The sequence below is a fragment of the Mya arenaria genome, chromosome 13, assembly GCF_026914265.1.
Source record: "Mya arenaria isolate MELC-2E11 chromosome 13, ASM2691426v1".
In the NCBI taxonomy this organism is placed as follows: domain Eukaryota; kingdom Metazoa; phylum Mollusca; class Bivalvia; order Myida; family Myidae; genus Mya; species Mya arenaria.
In genome coordinates, this window is record NC_069134.1 from 18,307,768 (window position 1) to 18,332,263 (window position 24,496).

The 24,496-nt window shown below is 38.8% G+C and overlaps 1 protein-coding gene across 9 annotated transcripts in view; it reads right to left on the minus strand.

Moving 5' to 3' along the window:
• Positions 1 to 2,015: 2,015 nt before the first annotated feature.
• Positions 2,016 to 24,496, minus strand: part of LOC128214157 (uncharacterized) — a 33,763-nt gene continuing 11,282 nt past the window's right edge. Inside the window, exons 2-14 of one of the 9 annotated variants that reach the window (XM_052920471.1) lie at positions 21,512 to 21,656; positions 19,390 to 19,422; positions 17,439 to 17,483; positions 15,288 to 15,428; positions 13,571 to 13,806; positions 12,841 to 13,060; positions 11,038 to 12,607; positions 10,425 to 10,574; positions 9,979 to 9,999; positions 7,648 to 7,815; positions 6,940 to 7,220; positions 5,571 to 5,756; positions 2,016 to 3,723 (exon numbers count right to left, since the gene is read on the minus strand). In XM_052920471.1, coding sequence (XP_052776431.1) covers positions 3,610 to 3,723; positions 5,571 to 5,756; positions 6,940 to 7,220; positions 7,648 to 7,815; positions 9,979 to 9,999; positions 10,425 to 10,574; positions 11,038 to 12,607; positions 12,841 to 13,060; positions 13,571 to 13,806; positions 15,288 to 15,428; positions 17,439 to 17,483; positions 19,390 to 19,422; positions 21,512 to 21,625 — 3,279 coding nt within the window. In that variant the 5' untranslated portion in view covers positions 21,626 to 21,656 and the 3' untranslated portion in view covers positions 2,016 to 3,609. Of the gene's footprint in view, positions 3,724 to 5,570; positions 5,757 to 6,939; positions 7,221 to 7,647; positions 7,816 to 9,978; positions 10,000 to 10,424; positions 10,575 to 11,037; positions 12,608 to 12,840; positions 13,061 to 13,570; positions 13,807 to 15,287; positions 15,429 to 16,941; positions 16,963 to 17,438; positions 17,484 to 18,567; positions 19,292 to 19,389; positions 19,423 to 19,640; positions 19,973 to 21,511; positions 21,657 to 24,496 lie in introns of those variants that run through there. The other 8 variants (XM_052920476.1, XM_052920473.1, XM_052920475.1 and 5 more) reach the window with 8 other exon arrangements.

Sequence of the window (24,496 nt, forward strand, 5' to 3'; positions counted from 1 at the left end):
AGCACGACTTTCACTTTTGAATGTCCAATGTCCAATGTCGTGCCAGCACAACATTCGATTTTGAATGTCCAATGTCGTGCTAGCACGACTTTCACTTTTGAATGTCCAATGTCCAATGTCGTATGTTTAGCTAACTTCACACAGCCGATTTGATGAGTATTGGTGATGAAAACAGAAATATATATGGTTTCAGTACAATATGCACAAACGTATATCGCTCGTATCATAATCGGAGAGTGACGATAGGCTTGGTGGGAGATGTATGGAAATTATACCATGGTTACTCTTTTTTTTTAAGTCACTTTGATTTCGTTTATGGGTATTAAGAGTCATTGTGTTGTAACATGATGCGCTAGGGAAGATATACTCCAAAGTAAGACAACATGTACGTATACAGCCAACTTATACGACAAGGTTACATACATGTTGACAAACAGCCAACTTTAAGTTCAAGGTTACATACATGTTGTTGACAAACAGCCAACTTAAAGTTCAAGGTTACATAAACGTGGTTTACAAACAGCCAATTTGCAGGTCAAGGTTAAAAACACGTTGTTTACCAACAGCCAACTAAAGTTCAAGATTCGTATACGGGGTTAACAGACAGCCAACTTAAAAGGTCATGGTTACATACACGTTGTTTACAAACAGCCAACTTGAAGGTCAAGGTTACAAATACCTTGTTTACAGTCAACTAAAGTTCAAGGTTCGTATACGTGGTTTACAGACAGCCAGCTTAAAAGGTCGTGGTTACATACACGTTGTTTACAAACAGCCAACTTGAAGGTCAAGGTTACAAACACGTTGTTTACAAACAGCCAACTTAAAGGTCGAGGTTACAAATACGTTGTTTACAGACAGTCGCCTTGAAGGTCAAGGCTACCTTCACGTTGTTTACTGTCAACTTGAAGATCAAGGTTACATACACATTGTTTACATACAGCCAACTTTAAGGTCAAGGTGACAAACACGTTGTTTAAAAACAGCCAACTAAAAGATCAAGGTTACATTCACGTTGTTTACAAACAGTCAAATTGATGGTCAAGGTTACATTCACTTTGTTTACAAACAGTCAACTTGAAGGTAAAGGTTACATTCACGTTGTTTATACACAGCCAACTTGAAGGTCAAGGTTACATACACGTTGTTTACACACAGCCAACTTGAAGGTCAAGGTTACATACACGTTGTTTATACACAGCCAACTTGAAGGTCAAGGTTACATACACGTTGTTTACACACAGCCAACTTGAAGGTCAAGGTTACATACACGTTGTTTACACACAGTCGCCCTGAAGGTCAATGCTACATTCACGTTGTTTACAGACAGTCGCCTTGAAGGTCAAGGTTGCATACACGTTGTTTACAGACAGTCGCCTTGAAGGTCAAGGTTACATCACGTTGTTTACACAGCCAACTTGAAGGTCAAGGTTACATACACGTTGTTTACACAGCCAATTTGAAGGTCAAGGTTACATACACGTTGTTTACACAGCCAACTTGAAGGTCAAGGTTACATACACGTTGTTTACACAGCCAACTTGAAGGTCTAGGTTACATACACGTTCTAGGAAATTCTTTTAATTTCTGCTTATTATTATTCACTTATCGTTAAATCAGAAGATACAATATAGTCAATTACAAAACATCGTGAAACATAGCATGAAACCCTATTCAAGATAAATAAATAACAGGCGAATCTTCATTGAATCTTAAATTATCATTAAGGAAAATCAAATATTTATACGGAGGCATTCTCATTCATCATAGGTTTGATAATGATAAATCTACAAATTATGGTACATAGCATCATCATCCTGGTGTGGGAGAATGATACGGGAGTGGCATGATTCTCTACCAATAAACTCAATGCAGCGTCGACCAGATGGACTCGGGGCGATATACACTTTTGTATTTGAATTAATTACAATATAAGTGAATTTAAGCTGGGGAATTGGTTCGACTGTACTTACTTCCTATGGAAACTAAAAAAATCGAATAAAAACAACAACACACACAATTGACGCGTTTATTCGACAACCTCAACTGTTTTATACATACGTTATTTGACAGAAAAACATAATTGAAATGGAGGGATTTCTAGCTATATAAATATGATATAGTCGTACACGACCAGAAAGATACTCCCCATTAATTTGTTCGACGTAAACTTCTGTAGTCATTTTCTTTTGTTCTTATATATGTGCTGTAATGGGCTCAGTTTAATGTGAACATATTTGTAAGTTTTCAAACTTTGAAATGCAACAAACCATAAACAGAAACCTAAATAAATAATTATGTCACTTCGTAGTATGAAATTCAATTCTATATTACATGTAAACATTATAATACTTGTTGGTAATGCAAACGGAGGGTGGGTATGATAGTGAAAAAAGCTCCACATGATTGTACGTAAAACAGATAGAACCTTTTCAATGTCTTTCTGTTTACAACCAACAACACTGCAATAGTACCCAACACTCCCCAGACAACGCATCATCAATCGTGTACAGGTATTAAAGTAAGCAGAAACAATTGCCAATGTGTGATTTCACACACGTAAGGACATTATATACTCGTACAACGCATAACCAGACTTGACTCTGAGAAAACATCTTTCAAACAACATGTTAATACCTTAAGAATACATCCAACATTTACAGCCAATGAAAATGCAATCATGAAGTATTAGGCTTAATCATTAAGGATTTCCACTTTCGCGGGTGTTTAAAAGTTAGCCTAATGCCACTCATCCGATACACAATCCCTGATACCTAAGATATTGCGTTGACAATTCATCAGCCAATAGATTGTACTCTAAGTCAGCTAGATGACCGGAACTAAACTCTTAATACTTAAGGAGGACTCGTTCGTTACGCTCATGAATTAAAATCTATATCATTAAGAAGGACTCGTTTGTTACGCTCACTCCGCCCATTCTTAATGATACAGATTTTAATTCATGTCATCTAACTATAACTTGGCTATATATATATGCTCAGTGCGTTCGTAATTCATTAATGAAACGTGTATTGATCTTCTGGTAACAAAGCAACTATACATTCGTAACATCAGACGGAATTTATAACAACTTTCTTAAATGAACAAGAGAAATAATCAATTATAAACAATATCATGAAATGTGAATGGTGAATTAATATAGCAGAGTTCTTTTTAAATGAAAACTTTTTTTACAGTAACAAAATGACAGACACTGTCAATAAGGTTTGCATGACGCAAAAATACATTCCCAAATAAAAGGCACAACCATGCACTATTTCTGAATCAACTCGATAACTCGATACGTTCAGACTAATGTCTCACTACATGCACATCGACATTCGTACATTAGTTTTGTTTAGGAACTGTTAAACACAAAATACATGCAGTTTTCACAGACGTCATGGCCTCTTGACCACAAGAAATGGGACCATTTTATGTCGCCTCCATAACCCCTCCCCCATCTAGCGAGGACGCACTTTCAACACATTGTTCTCACTATAACCCAGGCGAGCGTGAAAGAGGAGAATTAGTACTCTGATAATAGTTGTAATGGTGTGGGGGGTGGAAGGGGGATGGGGGGGGGGTAAGGAAGCGACATTTCAGGACCTAGCGGCGGCGGCCGGCTTTTGTTTTCGGCCGCTCCTGTTTCTGTGGCGCCTTGCTGATTATCCCCACACCGGAACCGCCCGTTGACTCGATCTCCTCGATCATACCCAGCGACTGTAAATAGACAAACATGCACGTGTAATTGGACAATGACAGTAAAATGCCATAAACTTAAAAAAGATGGATATTAATATAGTTCTGTTCAAGTGTACAAAATAGTTAAGAAGAACTTTTACCAGGACTAATGCTCCTTTATAAACGGAGCATAGGATAGATGAATGTATAGATACTGGTATTACAACGTTTATGTAAATAAGAGGTGCAAGTGACAGGACATTACTACATGTGTTTGTTTGAATGTCTTCATGCAATATCAGTGATATACAGTGAAGCTCGTTTCAGTGGTGGTTGTTGATTTTGTTGTAAATCTGTGCACGACGAAATGTTGTAAAACACACAAATAAAGCAACGAAATTGGAAAATAGCACCAGTCCTTTAATTAATTTAAATTGTCCGTAGTAAACACGACATGAGCTTCATACTTCTGACAAAGAGCAAACTTATACGTAGATGAAACAGGAAATCATGTTCCCTTAAATTAAATGTTACCATTAAGAGCGTGCTATCATCAGTTGCAAGCATCAAAAATATTGTATATTCAAAATTTGAACTATTTTATTAACATTGAAAGCTTGGCAAACACGACAATGACAGTGACCATTTCAGTGTGTTCAGCAGTGGTACATAATAAAAAAGCTCTTTGGCGTAACGACAGTTGTGATTCACGAGATACAGCAGTGCCTAGACAGCGACCAGGTACCTTCAGCATCAAGAGCTCTTTACAGTCCTCTTACTAGACGATTTCGCTGACTTAAGCTCAATTTCTTTAAACTTATTCTCAATCTTTTCGGACCGGTGAGCAGAGCGCTGATCGCGAGCCGTATGTCTCGGCTGCCTGGAGGAGGTAGGTAATTTTGGTTGTTTCCGCCGCCGCCGCGCCCTTTCCCTCTTCCCGGCACCCGGGCTGGGGATGGATGACGTGTTGGTGACGGGGACGGGCTGAATCCGCCGACCTGTCGTAATCTCCACCAGGAATCTCAGCTGATCTACGTCATCACCACTCGAACAGTCGCTAGCGATCCCGCTCTCGCTCATCGAGTCACTGTCCATTTCCGGTGACCGTCTCTCATCCCTACGCATTCGACTGACACAATCGTTACATAAGATGGGGTCGCTATTGTCCCCTGATATAATGTCTGCCATCTCCCGAATGTAATCCTGCAGCTTATTTAGAATAGAAATGCACACGTTTCGACATTCCGTTGTTCCACCTTGTTCAATATAAGCCGTTAATAACTAACATATGTCCTAAACAGTAGAAGCGTTTTCTCCCTTGAAAAAGGGTGCCACTGACATGCATACGTTCATATTTCTTGTTACCATGTAACACTGATAAAGATATCCAGTGGTCTTCTGTGAAATTTGTATTATTTATATTTGGTTTTCTAACAAGTAGGCCGGAAGGCGGGGCGCAGCTTGGTGCTGACTTATCATTTGAAAGACCAAACACAAATGCTTACTTTCTTAGTGCTCAGCGCGAAATACCTATCGAATGCCTCTGTACTAGCCAGTGCGCATGCACGCATTTCTAATAACTCACTTAATAAAACCAATAACTGCCTACATGGACATTTGCAGTTATTTTCGTTACCAATGAAATTTTGGCGGTTGTAATCTACCTAATATATTTCTGGTTGTCAGAGATCTTCTAAACGATGAAATATGAATCTGTTCGGCAATCCCATTGGCTGAGACATGAGCCTGAACACTGATTAGCATTGTGTATCATTTAGAAACAAATGATCACCTTATTTCAACAGAATTTGCTGATATCAAGAAAAGTGATGAACTTGGGAAAAGCGCTCGTCTTGTGCAGAGAGTGACCGTATTATTACACTTACCCATCCGAAGAACGTCGCCGCCCCGGCGCTCACGTCTCTAATCTGTGACATAGAGTAGTTCTCTATCATGTGCTTGGCCATCTGAGCTATAGAAAGGCTGCAGTCTTTGGGATCGAAACTAGAGATCCGCCGCATCAGGGACTCCTTTCCGGTCTTACCGACCAGAGTCTGACACGTCCGCCAATTCTAAAGGAAACAGGATATCTATGAGAGGATGATGGTACAACATATATATCTAACAAATGTCAGAAATAAACAACGATCGAAGTAAAGATGACATTTCTGTGAGTTGGATTTTTTACACCATACCCTGACCTCCCTATACACAATACCCTGACCTCCCTATACACTATGCCCTGACGTCCCTCTACACAATACCCTGACTGACTTCCCTCTACACAATACCCTGACTTCCCTATACACCATATCCTGACTTCCCTATACACCATACCCTGACTTCCCTATACACAATGCACTGACATCCCTATAAACAATACCCTGACCTCCCAATAAACAAAACCCTGACTTCCCTATAAACAATACCCTGACTCCCCTATACACAATGCCCTAACGTCCCTCAACACAACACCCTGACTTCCCTATACGCAATATCTTGACTAACCTGACCACCATACCCTGACTTTCCGATACACCATACCCTGACTTCCCTTTACACCATACCCTGACTTCCCTCTGTATTGTACCCGGACTTCCCTATACACAATGCCCTGACGTCTCTACACAATACACTGACTTCCCTATACGCAATACCTTGGCTTAATCGACCACCATAACCTAACTTCCTTATACACTATACCCTGACTTCCATTTACACCGTACCCTGACTTCCCTATACACAATGCCATGACGTCCCTCTACACCGTACCCTGACTTCCCTATACACAATACCTTGACGTCCCTCTACATCATACCCTGACTTACCTCTACAACATACCCTGACTTCCCTATACACAATGTCCTTACGTCCCTCTACACCGTACCCTGACTTCCCTATACACAATACCCTGACTTTCCTCTACGCAATTACTTGACTTACCTGACCACCATACCATAACGTCCCTCTACACCATACCCTGACTTCCCTATACACCATACCCTGACTTCCCTATACACCATACCCTAACTTCCCTTTACACCATACCCTGACTTCCATCTACACCTTTCCCTGATTTTCATATACACCATACCCTGACTTCGCTCTACACCATACCCTGGCTTCCCTCTACACCATACCCAGACTTCCGTCTGATTCATACCCTGACTTCCATCTACATCATACCCTGACTTCCATCTACACCATACCATGACTTCCATCTCCCCTATTTCCTGACTTCCATCTACAACATACCCTGACTTCCTTGGGCGTGTTTCCTAGTAGAATGAATGTAGCCATCATGGACTGGTGGACACCGTCCGGTGGGTTGCTGTATGTCTTGATCTCCGCGATTGTCTTGCTGTCCAGGTTGAGAACGGAGTGGCGCAGCTTCTCGATGCGCTCCAGTTGATCACGGAGGCGGTTGGCGAGCGCGAGCTGCAGGTCCAGTTGATGATCGTAGTTGACTTCCTTGGCGCGCGCTATCGCCTTTTTCAGCGAGTCCAGGTCCCGCCGCTGGCATGCCGCCGTCAATTCTGTAAAAGTAACATGCAGAACCTTCATACATGTACGACCTTTCATAAAACATTATAATTCGACTCATAATTATAATTCAATTGCTGATGCTACAGTTGCAAGTATTATGGTGACGGTACGAACAAAACTTCGAGCATTAAGGCCCGACCTTTTGACCTCACTTTAATGTTAGAATAAATGATATTTGTACTGCAGATTTATAAGCTGCCCCTACCTGAATGGCGCCACGTTGTAATAGATGAATGCACTTAAAGGTAAACAGTAAGGTTTCTTATGCTTAAACCTTTGAAAAGTCATCATAAGTTTTATATACATGTTCTTTGGTATAAAGCGGTCTGTGTCTACATTTGTGCTAAATACACATTTTACCTTGACGGAATGCTTAAAACCATAGAACAAAACAAGATCGTTGCTTTGAAAACATACCTTCCTTGGCGTCGAGCGCCGCGAGCGTTTTGCGTGCCTTGAGTAGAACCTCGTCATCGTATGCCGGGTTGAGGCGCTCGTATGCCTGGATGTAGCGCTCAAGCATCTCCGGGTCCTTCATGTCGATCGCCTTTTGGATCTGCCGCCGAGTTGCCCGCCTCTGCTCCTCTGGAGAAAGGGAGGTAATAGGTAGGGTAAGGTGCATAAAGAACCTAGAATGTACTTGCCTTTGAAAACTATAAAATAAGAGATACGAATGGTGGGAATAGGACAAGGGATAGTATGTGATAGGGCAGGTGATGCATGAAAAGGAGTTATCCTAAATGCCTAATTAAAGTTGCCAATTTGAACTTAAAACCGATTATTTAAAAACGGCATACACGACATGTACATACCACTGCAAGTAGTTGCAAAGTGGTGTTCTTATAAATTTAAGGAGAACACGAGATATGATCACTGTTTGATACCTTATAATGCAAATAACAAAAAAAATGATCGGCACAAAAAATGAAATATTTCTTCCGTAATGGCATACACTAAGTACTATACAAACAAGAGACTGATACTTGACATGATGTGTTCAAAATCAAAATGCTGCAGGGCTGTGTGTCCGGATATCTGTAATGCCTATTACTTCATAAAACTTCTACAAGGGACGCTTTTAGAACTGCAATCAATAGCTATGAATGATACTTATTTAAATGTACAAGCCTAATTAGAAAATCATTTTGAAACCAATTTTAAATCTACGTAACTACGGTCGGGACATTCAGACTGTCATTCTCATCTGATTGATCAGAAGATTTTGGTTCCGTGGGGACAAGCAAAAACATTCCAAACCATTAAAATATGTTCAAGTGTTCTATTGATCAGGGCAATAGACTATAGCCATGTTAAAAGCCTGCACTATCAATTAATCAAATACGAGAATTATTGATCATATGAGTGTCTAACGCTACGTGTTTTTTAAACAATACCACCAAAACAACAGTACATATTAGTAGAGTAGAAACAGTTTGTCCAAATGTACTTCTACATTCGTATTTAACTCAGGTGACCGATTATATCTGCCTTTATACAAGCTGACAACGTGGTTTACGATATCGTTGTTAACTGTATACGTGAAGTATTTGGCGATGTGCTCATAAATTCAAAAATAAAACAAGTACAGCTGAAACTGTTGTCGCATCTCTTGTTAGGAATAGTGCAGATCATAAGAGAATGCGTGAAACTTACAGTATAATATCAATTTGAAGGTTAACAGCGATTACGTTAACAACGTACGTAACTCAAATAACATTTTAAATTATCGGACCATTGTTTGCTTCAACAAAGTTCTGAACAATCGGCCCATTGTTAGCTTTAACACATTTCTGAACAATCGGCCCGTTAGCTTTAACAAAGCTCTGAATAATCGGCCCATTGTAAGCTTTAACAAAGTTCTGAACAATCGGCCCATTGTTAGCTTTAACAAAGTTCTGAATAATCGGCCCATTGTAAGCTTTAACAAAGTTCTGAACAATCGGCCCGTTAGCTTTAACAAAGCTCTGAATAATCGGCCCATTGTAAGCTTTAACAAAGTTCTGAACAATCGGCCCATTGTTTGCTTTAACAAAGTTCTGAACAATCGGCCCATTGTTAGCTTTAACAAAGCTCTGAATAATCGGCCCATTGTTAGCTTTAACAAAGCTCTGAATAATCGGCCCATTGTTAGCTTTAACAAAGCTCTGAATAATCGGCCCATTGTTAGCTTTAACAAAGCTCTGAATAATCGGACCATTGTTAGCTTTAACAAAGCTCTGAATAATCGGACCATTGTTAGCTTTAACAAAGCTCTGAATAATCGGACCATTGTAAGCTTTAACAAAGTTCTGAACAATCGGCCCATTGTTAGCTTTAACAAAGTTCTGAACAATCGGCCCATTGTTAGCTATAACAAAGTTATGAACAATCGGCCCATTGTTAGCTTTAACAAAGTTATGAATAATCGGCCCATTGTTAGCTATAACAAAGTTATGAAAAAATCGGCCCAGTAGTATACAGTTGACAAGCTGACATGCATAATCACCATGCCTTATGTTATCAAAATTTATTGGTACATGCATTAGAGTGCGACTTGGCAAACATGAACATTATAAAAAAAACAAAGGTTTGTCAATACATTTACAAAATAAAATCTTATCGATTGATATATTGGCCGCATGCATAATGCATTAAAATCATATCATCAAAATCTTCATATACATTTGTATTTCAAATAATATAAGTTTAGAACGCTACAACTTCATGCTGTTAGAGACTAAACCAGGAACTCAACCTCCCCATGAATACCTTCGTCGAGTTGCTGTTGATCTATAACAGGAGAACATGTGTCGTCGACAATCACGGTGATTGAAAGCATGGTTAAATGGTTTAACAGACATAAACACTTAAAGAAGACAGACATCATACACTTCTATCGGAATGTGTTCATAATTAACAAAAAAAAGATAAAATAATGAAAAAGAACTCACACGAATGAATTATGAATACACTACAACGTTTTTCGAGCGATGTCGTATACATAAATACAAATACATTCATTAAACTAGTGGCAATTTGTAGGTTTTGGTCTATACTGTTAATACTGAGACAGTTCTCAGTACGCCCATACTTTCAAGATTACAAAATTATTTCTGGCAATTTTATTTAATAGCAGTATATATGCAAACTGCTTGCCCCCCAATCGGCTTGACTTTAATATTGATTGAACTCTGATGGTGTTCGGGTATGCTCACCTTCCATACGTTTGTTCTTGTCCTCATCTGTCTCGTTACGGTCGGCGCGGCTGGAGGCGGCGGCGTACTCATCCTCGTCCTCCTCCATGATGGGCTGCGTGGCCCCGAGGTTCTGCATCAGCATCTTAGTGTTGTCCTCGTACAGCTCGCCTGCAGAGGGGCGGTAGAGAGTAGCGTGATTGGTTGTTGGGGATAGTTATCTTAATTGTGGTTGGTTATTAGACATTATGGCCGCTGCTTTTGATTGAATAAAATGACTGAAAGTCTTCAGTTATATGGGTATAATATGGGAAAACATTGGCAGTGCTTGGTAACGTATCATTTCAAAACATTAGATAAGCCGTTGCGATAATAAACGAAAATTCCCTCGAAAAAAATAATGAGACCCACACGAGGTGCTTGTCCTGTCTGATAATAATGAGCAAATATAACTTCATCTAATACAGCCACTAAAGGGAAGTTTATCTCACTTTTGATGTGTGTTTTTTTATATAAAACAATATCAGTGCTTTTAAATAATTCTCGATCAAGAGCTTGTCAGTTTTACTTATAAATTGAATTCAACAACTGTAATATTGCAAGTTCATTTTGGTAAACAAAGGCTTGTCCTCACCAGGGGGTCGTCTGTTGATCTGATATTTGGCGATATTCCGGCAGATGGCGCGCTTCTCTCGGTCAAAAAGGTTCAGTTGGTACTCGCCGAACTCTGGAAGTCGCGCACGGATCAGCTGGATTCCGTCCTGCTCTATAATGTCAACCTGGTGAGCGTTTGGCGGGTCGTTAGCGTTACGTCTGTGCAAGGACGCGCAAACGTCATCGAACCCAGGCGGTATCGGTATTAGCACTTCGTTGTCTGACGTCTGTACTGTCTCTATAGGAACGTGTGTCTGCGAGTGCTTGTTCTGCGCCCGCATGTCGATCTCCGCGCCGTCCAGTTTCCGTCCGTCTGATTTCACCAGATAAGAATGTACATTGTATATCCTGTCGGTACTGTTTTTAGAACACGCGAACACGTTCAAGGAGTACTCCCCTTGCTCCGGCATGTCAAGGTCGAACACCCACTTGCCGTTCTCTTCCTTGGGCGTGACCATCATGCGCTTACATGCCAGCTCGTCACTGCTGTGGAGTTCCGCCATAAGTTGTACACCGCTGCGGGCCTGGAACTCTACCCGCGAGCGCCCATTCTTGGTCTGGATGTTGCCGCCCTTGTGGGAAAGCGACTTGACACCGAGGTTGTCCGAGAGCGGCTTCTGGCCCAAAGACCCGTCGCTCACGTTCGGAAATGGAGCATTGTTGACATTCTTGCCTTCGCTCTTAATCAGGTAGTTAAGCACGTTTGGTGCCACACCCTCTTTCCCAGCATCGTCGGCGAACAGTTTAAGAGCGTACTCGCCGCCCTGAGGCAACCGGATGTTCACAACAGCCTCTCCATTCTCCAACCGCGTCACTGCGTAATTGCTCAACGTCGCTTCATCAATTAGAGCATGTTTCAGCATCTGATGAAGCTGTATATTCTTCTCCGCTGCCAACCGAATTTCGACATTTCCATCTTTGGTAACAATGATGGCACCGTCGTGCGTAATAGGTTTAAGCCCGGCTTCTTTCGCGTTTGCTCCGGGGCCCCAGCCGATGGGAGGCACATCCGGTAGTGGCAAACAATTCTTTTTAGCCTCATTGCACTGTATTATGTACGTACATGCCAAGTCAAAAATGTCCGACTCAATCACATCCAACCCAAACACATCCATCTTAAACTTACCCTTAAGCGGGAACCTGATTGTGAACCTAAGCAGGTTGGCCGTGTGCTCAAACATGACGAACCTATCGAGTAGCAAGTCTTCCTCGTCCGGGTTACGGGACTTCTGACCCTGGTACAGCATGTACTTGAACCGCGAGTTCTCGCTCTGTTTCACGGGCAACGAGAATACCAGCTCGATCTCGCCGTCCTTGGCGGTGAGGAGACACTTGTCATGGCTGTTGGGCATCAACTTCATGCCAAGGTAGTGGAAGCGTTCCCGGATATACACGTGGTCTTCGAACTCCTTCTGGCTGACAGGGCGGTCCAGCAGCTGCCACTGCACCTCATCCGGGAAGTGGGTCCAGATGATTTTGTCGGGGTCCGGGAAGAAATAAAACTCGTTGATCCTGTGTTGCGTCGTTCCTTCCGATGACTCCTCGTCCTCCTGAAAGTACGGGTAAAATTGATTTAGAATTGGCATGTTGGGCATTAAACATTGATATATATCGTGCAAGTATTTTAAAAGCGCTGCGTGAGCATTTATATATTAAAAAGTACAGAAAATGTGCTTTGAATGCGGCTTTAAAACAATAAGGGTAGTGCCTCAAATACTGTGGTTACTGAATTGTTTCAGCGGCCTGACTTTAAACTTCTTTTAGCACGCAAAAGCTAACCAACCTGTGTCACGTTTCCGTCTGAATCCACAAGCGTCCACTCGCCCGTTTTGCGGCCGACGACACACGCAGACGCCCAAAAGGCATCCAGGAAGCGCCAGTCGTCATTCACGTACACGGCGTTCCACTGCGCGCCCATTGACTTCCGGTCTACGCGCCCTCCAATGTCATAAGCGGCGCTCTTGTTCATACCGCTGATGATGACACACGGGATTCCCGCCATTCTGATTTTGAAAACATGCGTTATTTATACTTCTGCTCAGTATAGATTTTTAGATACTTTTGACTTCTCCATATACGTACATGTATGTACATATAAACAATTAGAATACTGGCCCCGATTTATCCAAACACATTTAGCTTAACAGGTTTAAGTTGCCGATATCAATTAGCCAAAATATATACTTAAAGTGGATTTGAATAAATGAAAAATGGTAAATTGTGATTATCATAAAGATACTTCCTATCTAAAGTATAAAAACCCTTTAAGAAGTAAACATTTCCCAAATTATTGTCAAACAAAAATAGTGAGCTTAGCTTAATCCTGTTATAAGAGACTTGAGAAGTTTCGAGAAATTGGAACCTGCGTAACAAAATCATGATAATAAGGCACTCGTATATGACATGTTTGTGAACTAATATAATTAAGAGCAATTGATAATTTAAATTGAAACTGGAAGTAAACGATACATGAGAGAAACGTGCACGATCAACAAAATACACATAATACTAACTGGCAGAGTCCGGAGATGAGGTGGGCATGGTTGCCCATGTTACACTGTATCTTGGTGAAGTACTCGAGGGGGGAGTGTGTTGGTGGCACGCCGTCCACCTTCAGGTTGTACACGTCGATGGAGGTGACCCAAAGGAAGATGGCTCGCACCTTGCACAGGTCGTCCCATCTGTCGTGACTCCGGGTCAGATACTTGATCAGCTCATTAAAGTTGCCGACCAGCAGTTTCGGCGGGGCCTGGTTGGTGGTGGGGCGAAACATATTACTTTTAAAAAAAAATCATGGACTCGTTCACAGTTTTATGTCGGCAACATTCTTCACGTTTAACGAACAAACGTTACTAACGTTATTCGGCAAGTAAGAAGCATTTTCTGTTCGTTTAAATATTTTTCAGTTACAAAATATCTCATATATTTAGGAGCGTGTCACATGAAGTTTGTCGATGTCTGAGTCTATAAAACGGGAACGAGTGCCTTTTGTGTAAAATATTATTACGTATTTAGTGCAATTTGTTGTTAACTCTGAAACATTGATTCATACTACATCTTGGACACCCATCGTCTCAAGAAATGCATCGCTATAACAAGATATTTGACACGAGACGTATTTAGTCAAGATAGCGCACATGTATAAAAGATTCTTGCATGTTGTTGAAGTCATTTGCCAGAATGTACGTCAGCCTTGTTAAAGACCATTTAAAGTCGTATGAAAAGGACATTGATACCGACCAACCCATTGCTTTTTATTACTATACTCTATATTCCATTATCATATAAATGGCTAAACATTAGGACATACGAGATACTAGTGGAGGTAAGGAGTCACCAGTTCATGTTATAACATTCACCTTAAGTTCACCTATATTGACGTTGGCATGAATTATGAATGAACTGAAACATAAACAGTTCCAGCGCTGTTTATGGTGGTTTCCATTTGGCATTCAGTACTTGGATATATACACTTTTCATTATCAGATTTGTGTTTTAAATATCTAATCTGATCTCTTTTATAGTATAAAACAATATTTGTGATCTACTTCATTTTGACAGAGACGATTTAAGACCTTAACAAAAAATGTTTACTTATACACAAATTTGTTTTCAAGAGGACTTAAAATTTAACTACTACTTCAATTACGTATAGGATCTACCCGTTTGTCAACAACATGAACTATTATGTCGGACCGTCTATACCACTTTTGATTATAGGGTCACTTGTACTTATAAGCAGTTGTTTGCGGCGTTGGGGAGAGGAAGACCAATCATTGTCGTCGGCGGCGTTTCAGTCATTGTTGTCGTTATGGTCAGTACCAAGTGACACTAATACGACACTGGTTTGACATATGTATGTCATTATTATGTCATTGGTATAGCATTACTATAACCGTGATATGACATTAGTTTTTCTTTGGTTTGATATTAGTATTCCTATGGTTTGACGTTAGTATGGCCTTAATATGACATAAGTATGGCATTGGTTTGGCCTTGGTATTTCATTAGTATGACATTTCAATGGCCTTAATATGACATTGATATGACATTGTTAAGGCCATAGTATGGGATTAACATGACATTAGAATGGCATTGGTATGTCATAAGTATGACATTGGTATGACATTAATAAAACATTATAAAAACATGTGTCTGGCAAAAGTATGACATTGATATGACATAAGTTTGACATGAGTATGACATTGGTATGGCATTGGAATTACTCACATTCAGAACATAGTCGTCCACCTCCTTGTATCTCTCCAGGGAGAAGATATCTGGTTTCATAGTCCGCGGGGGTCGGGGCGGGGGGATTTGGGAGCGGTGATAGTTGGGAGGGTCCCCAGCTTGTCCACCCCCACGGGAGCCCTGAAATAACGAGGTCAATGGGGGGTTATGACGAGAAGAGAGAGTCAAATTAAGTTCAGAAACATAATAACATTTATAATATAGATTTTTGTTTAAGTTCAATTATAAATTGTAGTTAATGTAATACTACATATTACCTCTAGATTTGAGAAAGTCCAAAGTGTCTTAAACGATGCGAGTGGCATATACTTTTGATGCTATATTGCTTTAGATAAAACGCAAATGCCTCCATTTTCAGAAAGACTGCTTATAAATACGGAGTTACTTAATTAACATATGTTTCAGTACATTCACAATTGTTGTATGTGGGCATTGCAGGTATGGTTTCACTGTGGATACAAGAAATGTATACATGTATCTTGTCATCGGATGGAATTAACCAGTTTTACCAGTATTAAAAGTCTGATGAAAACTTAATAATGTTATTTGAAAAATTACGACAAACAAACGATAGAATTATGAGTCAATGTATACGAATAAGAAAGGATAAATTACAAACACCATCTCCACAACACAGTGAACAACATGGTTACGAAACGGGGCAAGTCTTAGTTCGGACTAATGACACAGCACATTTTGTATAATGTAGTTTTCCTCCAAGCGGTATAAAGATCTATGAATATTACCACTTATAAATGGTCTTGTTATCACGGAACAGATATATTGAAACAATGTTGTGTAAATAAATGTTTTTTAACACTTTAAGAGTGTTCTTATCTAGGAATGGGACTAGATTTCGGCTTCACACCTTTAGTAACATAGGCCCTGGATCCCGGATTGGATTTATTTAAAAAAAATCAGTAGTTATATGCACTTTGCGATTCTTGCAAGACGATACAACATCGCCGATGATGTTCATTGTTTTGCAATTCAAGATTGGTACTAATATCATTATTTATTGTCAATGACCTGTTAAAAGATATATAATAGAAAAATGCGAGAGTGGTCTAGTGATATTGCTGTCGCTCAAAGGAGATAATGGTCGAAGACAAGCAGGAGAATTGTACTCCTGGCCTCTCAAGGACACCAATAATGGTTTCCCGTCAGAAAACGAGAGCAATTAATATCACATTATAGCTGTTTTCACAATAAAGCTACAATATAAAAATAAATTATAAATAAAATAACTAAAGAATAATGAAAAGTCGATATGATGTGTTTATGCAATTTGGAGTTCAGGTACAAAAGAAATCGTTATAAATGCATGTCTTATTTCGCTATCCTTTTCATGTGCACGTGCAAAAGCTAGGTATATGAATTACCAAATTAATGTTTCATTAAATCACTCAATGTGTCGTATAATATTTAATTACTGTTACGAATACTCCTTTCAGTTTGAACATAATTGATGCTAAACAACTTTCCAAAATCGGGATTTATACACTTCTCAAATTTGCATTTAATTGCAAAAAAAAACACTTGAAAATGTGCATATCATTATTCATAATCTCTCAGAATGAATTGCTTGAAAACCTTCCCCGGCTTGCGCTTTTTCATTTAGTGCGGTGCTTACCTCGGGGTACCATTCATCAACCTAGATCCAAAAAAAAGATGTATTAATTATTAAACCATGCAGACAAGAATTGGAAGAGCCCGTGTGAAAATGGAGGAACAAAATGCAACAATTGACCCCTTCGATAGAGGACCGTGAACTCGATACGGTGTATAAGAACGAACTGAAACTGAACGATAAATATTTATTTGTGTGTAAAGAGAGAGAGAGAGAGCAAGAGAGATGTCTTACACAGCAAAGTACATGCAAAGGCACACAAGAACACGAACATGTAATTGTAATATTTTGCAAAATCAATAAGAACCATAAGCAAGAGGGTCATTAAAGCTAGTACATTCACATATGTCAAATATGGGCCACAAACGAATAAAAGCGCGGAACCATGCAGAAACACTACGGTTGTGAGGTATGGGATGATTGATATACAGCCATTCACGAGTCACTGGAAGCGGTACATTGGTGTGATTAAATCGTGAGCATATATGGCCTCTACATACCGACGGTGACGACGGCGTTTTGTCGTCCTCTGCGAGTCCGTTTGTCTATTTATGTGATAAACATGTAAACTTGAAAATGGACATTAAACATGATACTATTGATACCTTTGTGGAAGTCTGTACGCCTTATTAAACGTATTTAAACTTTCAAAATAAGGAAGTACATGAAACGACAGCTAAGAAATGTTACACGTACTAGTCCGATATAGGTGAGCGTATGAATATAAAAAAATGTATATTTTCCTAAAGATTTAATTGCTTTTATACATTGAGTTTCAATAAAACCATTTATCATTAGTATCAACACTAAACTAATTTACAATCTGTACAAGTATGCATACAACAATGAAAATATGCAAATGTTTAAACACGGACAATACCATATTATTGAAATTGAACAGACTAAACATGTTTCAGGCAAACGACATTAACACAATTTCCAATCAATCAGATCACTCGTTTTCAGAAACCTTACCACTCTCGAATACGGTCTGAATTCATCTCCGTATTTAACTTGGTATTTCATCTAAAGTGTCAAAGTACATCTTTTACCAAAAATATTGAATAATTTTTCAAAACTGCTAACGCAACTTCAAATCATGTGTTTAGATTGTTTTGATGCTGTTCTGAAACCAAATTAAATTATTTATCAAACTGATAAAACGACTTCACTTCAGGGTTTTTATTGTTTAGATTGTTTATGTGTTGTTTTGAAACCATATAAAATTTATAAATGTATTTTTTGAAGTGTTTTGGAGTTTAGAAGTAATGTATTTCATCCAATTAAGATACTGTTAATTAAACTGCGTATTTCTGTATAATACGTGATGAAATCATCCGTGAATATTGAAAATCAGGTATATGATGCGAATACCCAGGAGGAAATCTTTGAACATTTACCAAAAGTCTATTCAAATACATGTACTACGAATGTCAATGAACAACATATTAATTTCTAAGGAACCTTAAACCTCTAAGCATATATATGCAATAATTACGTTTCTAGTATACGTCTACTAATCGTTGACATGAATGATTAGGGTTATTATCTATTATCAACTAGGCTATTATCTAAACTATCTCCGTCTAGAGTAAGTTCTAGGCATTACCCATACTCTGTAGGACTCACCATTTGCTTCGAACCCGAGGCTTTTGGAGACTGATTCCCATTTTTTGAGTCTCCTTTCTTTTTGTGAGCATTTGTAAAATGTTTAATATATATAAGCGTTTTGTTCATTTATAGAGTATTATGCATGATAATAATGTGTATTTTAGTTGCTTGATAACCCACTAATAGTTTGGTGTCATTCGATAGAGTTGTATGGTACGAGCAAAACACACTGTAAATATATCGCGAAAACAAATAGCACAAGCCCTGAAAGATTGCAAAATAGGTCTGATAAAGAAGCAATAACTTTATCTAAAAAAAATTCGCTCATTTATTTAACATATTATAATTATTAAGAAATCATAGATGTCATAAAACATATCTAAAGTATATGAGGTCACCGGCCGAAATAAAACAATATTACAGCAAATTGTACGACACCATGAAAAAATATATGTTCACCGGATATCTTAAATACTGATATAGAAACTGTAGGGACAGGCCCAGTAGTCTAGCCTGTTGTGACATTATAAAGGCACCTATAAAATAAGGCAGTTAATGGTGTAAAATTGTAAGAAAACGCCAGGATTAAAGTGATAAAAAATATGTGCGAATTAAAACAAATGAAAAACGTTTAGGACAAGTAAGCGACGACAGTTTTGGTCATCAGCTGATTAATTAAGTCATGTAATAGTAACATTGTTAACTGATTGTGATTGACAACGCAAAAATGCAAAAGCAGTTTCTGATTAAAACAATGAAAAAATGACTATAAATTAGCCGTGATAGGTTCAAGCAACCAAAGTAAGATAAAAACTACGTTATGTTATTCCTAACACGTACCACTTCTGTTTTAGCCCGCCTCATCTGTAGTCCCTAAGCAAGTGAAAATGCATTCTTCAGAAAAACTAGTATGCATAAAAGCGTTCAACTTTCATGGTGCAAATGGGTATCAAACCAAAAACGTTATAACAATGACAAATCTGCTATGGTACAAAGTATATATATCATCGGTATAAAATATTGCAAATTGACTTCAAAATACCCAGATAATTCACAGCTCGAAAAAAATACACACACAAAAAGATACTTACCCTCGCAGACATTTTAAAATTATTTTGTTGTTATTTACCTCCACACATAATTTGCCTCAAATTAGCACCGAGTTTGATTGTTCAACTGTCAGGCTGATACGACAGGCTATGAACGGACTTGTTTGCCCGTCGTTCGATATGGGCATATTAATTAAAATAATTAAGTATTTTTAATACATTTCGTAGTTAAATAATTTTATTCCTTTTAAGTTCATTTTTAGAAATTTCAGAAATTCAATGCATAAATGTGCTGACTAGTATGTACAAATTAGAACGTTTAGTATTTATAACTTAATTTGATAAAATATTCTAAATTATTTAAACAGCGTTTACTTAACATGTTTATATTTAATGTCGACGTACGGGCCTCAAATATGTTCATACACATTATGATAATGCAGATACGCTCACCGACTACATTGTTATAAACGCCTCCGTCAAAGAGAGTGGTTCTTTGTTTAGGTTACAATCAGCTCTGGTTTCAGAGGACTCATTAAACCATTACAGCCCTTTCAAACGTCTGTCAATATAATCTCATTAATGAAATGTTCCACTATTTTAGGTTTTAGTCTTCGCTTACAAAGGCATTATTCTTTTGTTATGAATTATTGAAATATTTTGACTATTATAACGTTACATATGTCTTAAAGGCTGAGAGTCTGACTAATCTTCAAATGAGCTCTTTAAATGCCCACATTGTCTTTCAAGCACGCGAAGTGAGCTTCGTAAATTAGTTCGTGTTTCTTTTCCGTTTGACATTTTTATAGTTTTACACTCAACATAGCTAGATCTTTGAAGTAGTAATTCAGTTTAGAATACAACCTACATTTTTAACAAACGAAATTGCAGAAAGGCATTCATTAAGTACTAGGTTTAATCATTAAGAATTTCAACATTCGCGGGTGTTTAACGGTCCGCCCATTGCCACTCATTCAATGCACACTTCCTGCGTCAGTGTTTCAGGCAATGAGGTTGTATTCTAAGTGAGTAACATGGCCTGGAGTAACATTTTAATGATTAAGAAAGGCTCGTTCGCTTCGCTCACCCCGCCCATTCTTCATCATTAAAATGTTACGTCATGTCACTAATTATTACATAGTTCGGGACCTAGTGAAACCTGAAACTGTTACAGAAACTATTCTTTTACAGACATCCCTCCGATAGACGATCTAAGAAATAGTTAGATTGCATGAAGTAATATCTTATTGAATAAGAACAGGCGAAGAGAGCGTAGCGAACGATCCTCTCTTTTTCCTTAAGATTCACTTTAAGGCCATCTAACTTACTTAGAATGCAACCTCATTGGCTGACACATTGTCAACGAAAACTCTCACACAGGGTGCTTATATCGGATAAGCGGCAGTAGGCGGACCTTTAAGTATCCGCGAAATTTAAACTTCTTAATGATTGAGCCTAGTGCTTAATGATTGTCTATCCGCAATTTCATTGGCTGAAAATGTAAGTTGTATTCTTGTGGCGTACTATGTAATGGTTAAAGGTTATTGGTGTATACCAAACAACATAGTTCAATGTGAGCAAACGGTTTGTCTACTGACGAAGCCTTAGTTTTAATATACTGTTTGACCTCTTTCAAATCAATAACGGATGACTGCTGATCCACCAAAATAAATGTTCTGCATATTTGAAAATCACTACCATTCCATTAGACAAATTATAATTTCGATTCCTATCGTCTCTCGAAACGCCTCTCGTTATTCAGTTTAATGGCCTCAATGTATGCTTTTTCTTCAAGACAACGGCAGTAAAGAAAGATATGTATATATCACCCTATTCTCGGAAATATCCTGAAAATAATGCAATGTATGTGATTATTTGTATCTGATTTAAAACAACTGACATATTGCACATACCGCTGATTTCGGCGCGTTGCCATTCTGAACGGAGCCATTGATCGCCGCCTTGCCGCTTGGAGCCGTCACGGGCCGCGTCGGCTGCTGCACTTGTGTGGAGGCGCCGGATCCCATATTATCTGTCAGCGGCGCATCCTACAGGCTCCTGAAGAAAACATTTTACGTTTGTTTATTTAAACTTAAGCAAACTGTCAGAACATCTGATATTTATTACAGTACCCATAAAAATTGAAGGATTATAAGTTGTATGTCTATGAGTACCAAAATAGTTGACCAAGTCTTTAAAAGAAGTACCACTTCCTTGACAAGATATGTACATCAAAAGCAAAAACTCAGTCAGTCAGTTCAATTTCAGACTCACATTCCTGGGTCAATGAGGGACTAAATGCGTTGAAGACTTTATTTGACACATTTGTTTAACAACTATCGAATAAGTACGATTGATCGTATTTGATAGTAAAAGCAAACAGAAATATAGGCGAACGTGTTTGACATCCACTTCTATACACTTATTATGTACAAATATAACAAGAACCAGTGGCCAAACAGAGGACAAGAGGCCGAAACCCAACCGCTTCCTGACAAAGCCAGACCAGGAGAAGAGGAACAAGAGGTTCAACACCCGTCTTTATCTTTGTGATGATCAATAACTGAAGATAACGGACGTTTACTCATTTGTTATGCCTGTCTTTATTTACCAAATCAATTATTGATTGAACACTGTAAACGAGGTTTTTTTTATCTTTAAATGCGTCGGAACAAATAAACAATCATACATTGCGGGGCTACAAGTACCTTTGGAAGGAATGCCATTTAAAAAATGAACTTGACTTCTAATGACATATTGAAAATTAAACGGTACAAATGAGACGCTTCAAAAACCACTTTGCAACACAACATGGTATCTCATAATCAATTATGTCAAATGCATTATTTATTAAATACTTTGAATAAAAGTTTATTGAGTGAATGAACACTTATTTAAACGATAGCTAATAGTATTAAGTAATTTAGTGTATAGTATTTGCTATTCTATACGAATCTCATTTTGGAGTACAAATGTTTGCCCACATGAAGAACGAACAATTGTAAAAAAAATGAAGAGGATGTGCTGTTCATCTTCAACGTCCAAATTTATCGTAAATAACAACCTATTTACACAATTCAATTATGAGTATATAAATAGAAACGTCAATAAAGAGTAACCTAACCTAAACCATCCGTTGACAAATACTACTCGTACCAAAACGACCCGACAAACAAATCCAACCTTTCTTTGATTTAGCATACCCCTCTGTTACAAATCAATGGCATCGAGTTTTGGTTTCAGTTAAGACTCCCGTATCACGCAATAAAACAATTTCAAAATTCCGTTCGCAATAAATACAACATCGATAAGGATACAATTTCAATAGTTAAAATACCACAATAACTTTATTGATACAGAAGAACAGAACAGAATAGAACAGAAGATTTAGTTTTACTTAAGTATTACGAGCTCATCGTCATACAACCTGGCCTATATTTTAAACACTAGACACAGCCATATTTCAGAATTCCGTCTGCACTAAATAACAACATAGATTAGGATACAATAGCTTAAATACCATCAAATATTTTTTGACACAGGATAACGCAGGATTCGATTCTTCAACTACAATACATTACCTGATAATATGGTCATTATCCACATACATTATCCAAAAAAAAACTGGTAAGCTCTTTTCACTTTTTGTCAATAGATACATCGAAGTAACAATGGCCAGCGAGTTTAATATTTCAAACTCACTAAATTTCTAACATTTTAAATCCAGGAAGTATTCAAACACTCCGCGTACGGCTTCCAATGTTTGAGAGAAAGTCTAAACTGAACTAGGTTGAGATCTTCAGATAGGGCAGCCAGGCTTTGGTTCCCAATGTAAACAGTATACATAAATGTGTATACTATCAACAAAACACTAAGCAAACAAATAAGGTTCCTAACGAAGTGATGTGAGTTGGTATTTTATTGTTGTTCTATTGATCATCCTTAGGGAATAAAACTGAGCTGGGTAGAATTCCACTAACTTCCTAATGAGCGGGGCATTATTGGAATTCGCAGGATCATTTCACCATTGATCATGCAAGACCAATGATAGCAGCACATATTAAATAATAAGCTAACAATGCATTCCTGATAGTTTAAAGCATAGTGTTAAAAATGCGCGCCTCATGCCTTTCTACTTAAATAAGCCCGTGGTTCACAGCAACTGTCAGCTAGCTACTGTAACCATCCAACCGTCCATTGTTCACGGTAACTGCCAGCTAGCTACTACAACCACTCAGCGGTCCAAAGTTAACGGTAACTGCTAGCTCACTACTGCAACCATCGAACAGTCCATGGTTCACGGTCACTGCTAGCTAGCTACTGCAACCATCCAACAGTCCATAGTTCACGGTAACTCCTAGCTAGCTACTGCAACCATCCAACAGTCCATAGTTCACGGTAACTCCTAGCTAGCTACTGTAACCATCCAACAGTCCATAGTTCACGGTAACTCCTAGCTAGCTACTGTAACCATCCAACAGTCCATAGTTCACGGTAACTGCTAGCTAGCCGTACTGCAACCATCCAACAGTCCATGGTTCATGGTAACTCCTAGCTAGCCGTACTGCAACCACCCAACAGTCCATGGTTCACGGTCACTGCTAGCTAGCCGTACTGCAACCACCCAACAGTCCATGGTTCACGGTCACTGCTAGCTAGCCGTACTGCAACCATCCAACAGTCCATAGTTCACGGTCACTGCTAGCTTGCCGTATTGCAACCATCCAACAGTCCATGGTTCACGGTCACTGCTAGCTAGCCGTACTGCAACCATCCAACAGTCCATGGTTCACGGTAACTCCTAGCTAGCCGTACTGCAACCACCCAACAGTCCATGGTTCACGGTCACTGCTAGCTAGCCGTACTGCAACCATCCAACAGTCCATGGTTCACGGTCA